The sequence below is a fragment of the Amblyomma mixtum genome, chromosome 2 (genome assembly GCF_055824585.1).
Source record: "Amblyomma mixtum isolate Tamu chromosome 2, ASM5582458v1, whole genome shotgun sequence".
In the NCBI taxonomy this organism is placed as follows: domain Eukaryota; kingdom Metazoa; phylum Arthropoda; class Arachnida; order Ixodida; family Ixodidae; genus Amblyomma; species Amblyomma mixtum.
In genome coordinates this window covers 163923759-163925973 of record NC_143013.1, presented here as the reverse complement: position 1 = coordinate 163925973, position 2215 = coordinate 163923759, and the positions used below count along the sequence as shown (strand labels likewise).

At 48.0% G+C, this 2215-nt stretch overlaps 1 protein-coding gene across 1 annotated transcript; it reads left to right on the top strand.

The window, feature by feature from the left end:
• Positions 1-533: 533 nt before the first annotated feature.
• LOC149361462 (uncharacterized) lies at positions 534-1328 on the top strand. Its single transcript, XM_089568086.1, has 2 exons — positions 534-1049; positions 1112-1328. Exons 1-2 carry the CDS (start codon positions 847-849, stop codon positions 1326-1328), a joined length of 420 nt encoding a protein of 139 aa, XP_089424212.1. The 5' UTR covers positions 534-846.
• Positions 1329-2215: the final 887 nt, after the last annotated feature.

The window sequence follows — 2215 nt, the reverse complement described above, 5'->3', positions numbered from 1 at the left end:
GGTTAAGATTGTGCTCAGAGGTAATACTGCATTTGGGTATTTGTTTCAGTTCCAGATTTACTGCTTCACATGTGAGGGTTGAGATTTGCCCACAGGCCTTGCAGGGCTCCGAAAGGAGCTAATCGCGGTTAAGATTGTGCTCAGAGGTAATACTGCATTTGGGTATTTGTTTCAGTTCCAGATTTACTGCTTCGAATGTGAGGTTGGAGATTTGCTCACAGGCCTTGCAGGGCTCCGAAAGGAGCTAATCGCGGTTAAGATTGTGCTCAGAGGTGATATTGCATTTGGGTCTTTGTTTCAGTTCCAGATTTACTGCTTCGCATGTGAGGGTTGAGATTTGCTCACAGGCCTTGCAGGGCTCCGAAAGGAGCTAATCGCGGTTAAGATTGTGCTTAGAGGTAATACTGCATTTGGGTATTTGTTTCAGTTCCAGATTTACTGCTTCGCATATGAGGGTTGAGTATGCTCACAGGCCTTGCAGGGCTCCGAAAGGAGCTAATCGCGGTTAAAGGTGCACTGAAGAGGATTCTGAACATGTCTTTTTGCCGCGGGAACTTGATGTACACGTTCCCAGCATTCTTAGGAGCTGCGACTTATTGCCCTGTGTGGCCGATTTCCTCAATTAAATCTAATTAACGTCCGGCTCCCGCCTTTTTTTTTTGAATTCGGCCTCATACGATGGGCGGAGTCTACCAACGCGTCGAGTGCCTTTCAGCCAGTTCCGTGGAGGCTTGCCGCTCCGTCATCGGCGGAGTAATACGTAGTAATACGCGGAGTGACTTTTGAAAATGCGCACGTTGTTGGCCGAACTACGTTCAGCCATTTGTGTTTTTGTAAGCCGATGAGATGGACATCGACGATCTCACAGAGCTTGAAAGAGAGATTCTTCGGCGGACGGCAGATTTAGGCGCCATCTCTTACGATAGTACGCCTTTGCGCGATACGGCCGAAGGTAGCAGCAGTGGCCATCCGTCCGGCCGTACCACGGACGAAGACTCGGACGCCGATGGCTCCGAGGACGGCTGGCAACGAGTGGGAAACGTGGACTGGTGCGTGATATGAACTCTATTATGCTCGTGGCACGCATCGCTGACATCCGTTTTCTGCGAAGGTGCCAGTGCGACGGCTGCGCTGCCATGCCGACAGCCATCGAGAACGTCTGCTGCCGGGAATGCCCGGCCGCCGTTAAAAAGCAGCCGGGACACAACTGCATCACAGCGCACCCCGAGTTCGGGTATCTTTGCCTGGACGAGGGTGTGCTGCAGCTTGCATATTTAAACATGCGGCATTACCGGCAGGCAGGCATGGGCGACACCGCGAACGAGTAAGTACAACTGCAAGCTTCACGGATTGCGTAATAACGCTACCGGTGCTAGCTCTTGCAACTACGTTTATTGACCACAGTGCGATCTAAAGCGCATACGCATGCGGTGCTGTTCTATTTAAAAAAAACGACAGAGAATGCCTAAAACTTCGTATACAGTGCGGAATCACGGTGTGCTATGGCCATAACCACTGCAAAAGACTGCAGCTGTCCACTGCGCAAACAAATGGGATCAGGATAGTTTGCACTGACAAAGCCCATTACTGTGCAGGAGACAGACTCATTCTCCTTTCAGAAATTAGATTACGAGCTATATAGCATAAGAAGCATGGAACCTTTTTTTACCTTACATGCTGTCATTTTCAGAAAAAGGAACCTTATTTACAGTTTCAGGAACGGCTGAAAATAAGGCAGACCTTATTGACTGCTAGTCTAATACATGTCCGGGTTCAGGTACGTCGGGATTTTGGCTGGTTTAAATTTATCTTTATTGCAGTTGGCAGCAACTGCTGAGCCAATTCGAAATTTCAAAGGAGATTGTCCTATCAGAAGTGGGCTTCTGGCACCTATATATATAAATTTCCTTAGTTGCAGTGATAACATAAATACTAGTAAGTGTGATGAAAAGTGTGCTTTTGGAGCATTTAGCAGAGTTGTAGAACTTGGTTCCCATATATGGAATTGTACATAGTGTATATTGCCGCCCAACACCTATCCTTTCTTACTATCGCTCCCCCCTTTCTTTCCCTCTCCCTGTCCTTTTATTCTCGCTAGCCGCAGCTCAGGTTTGGATGGCAGATGCCGCGGCTAGCAACATCGTTAGCTTCCATTGTTATTTTTTTTATTATCAATAAAGAGCCACTAGCAACAACAAGGGAGGTCAGCTTGAGA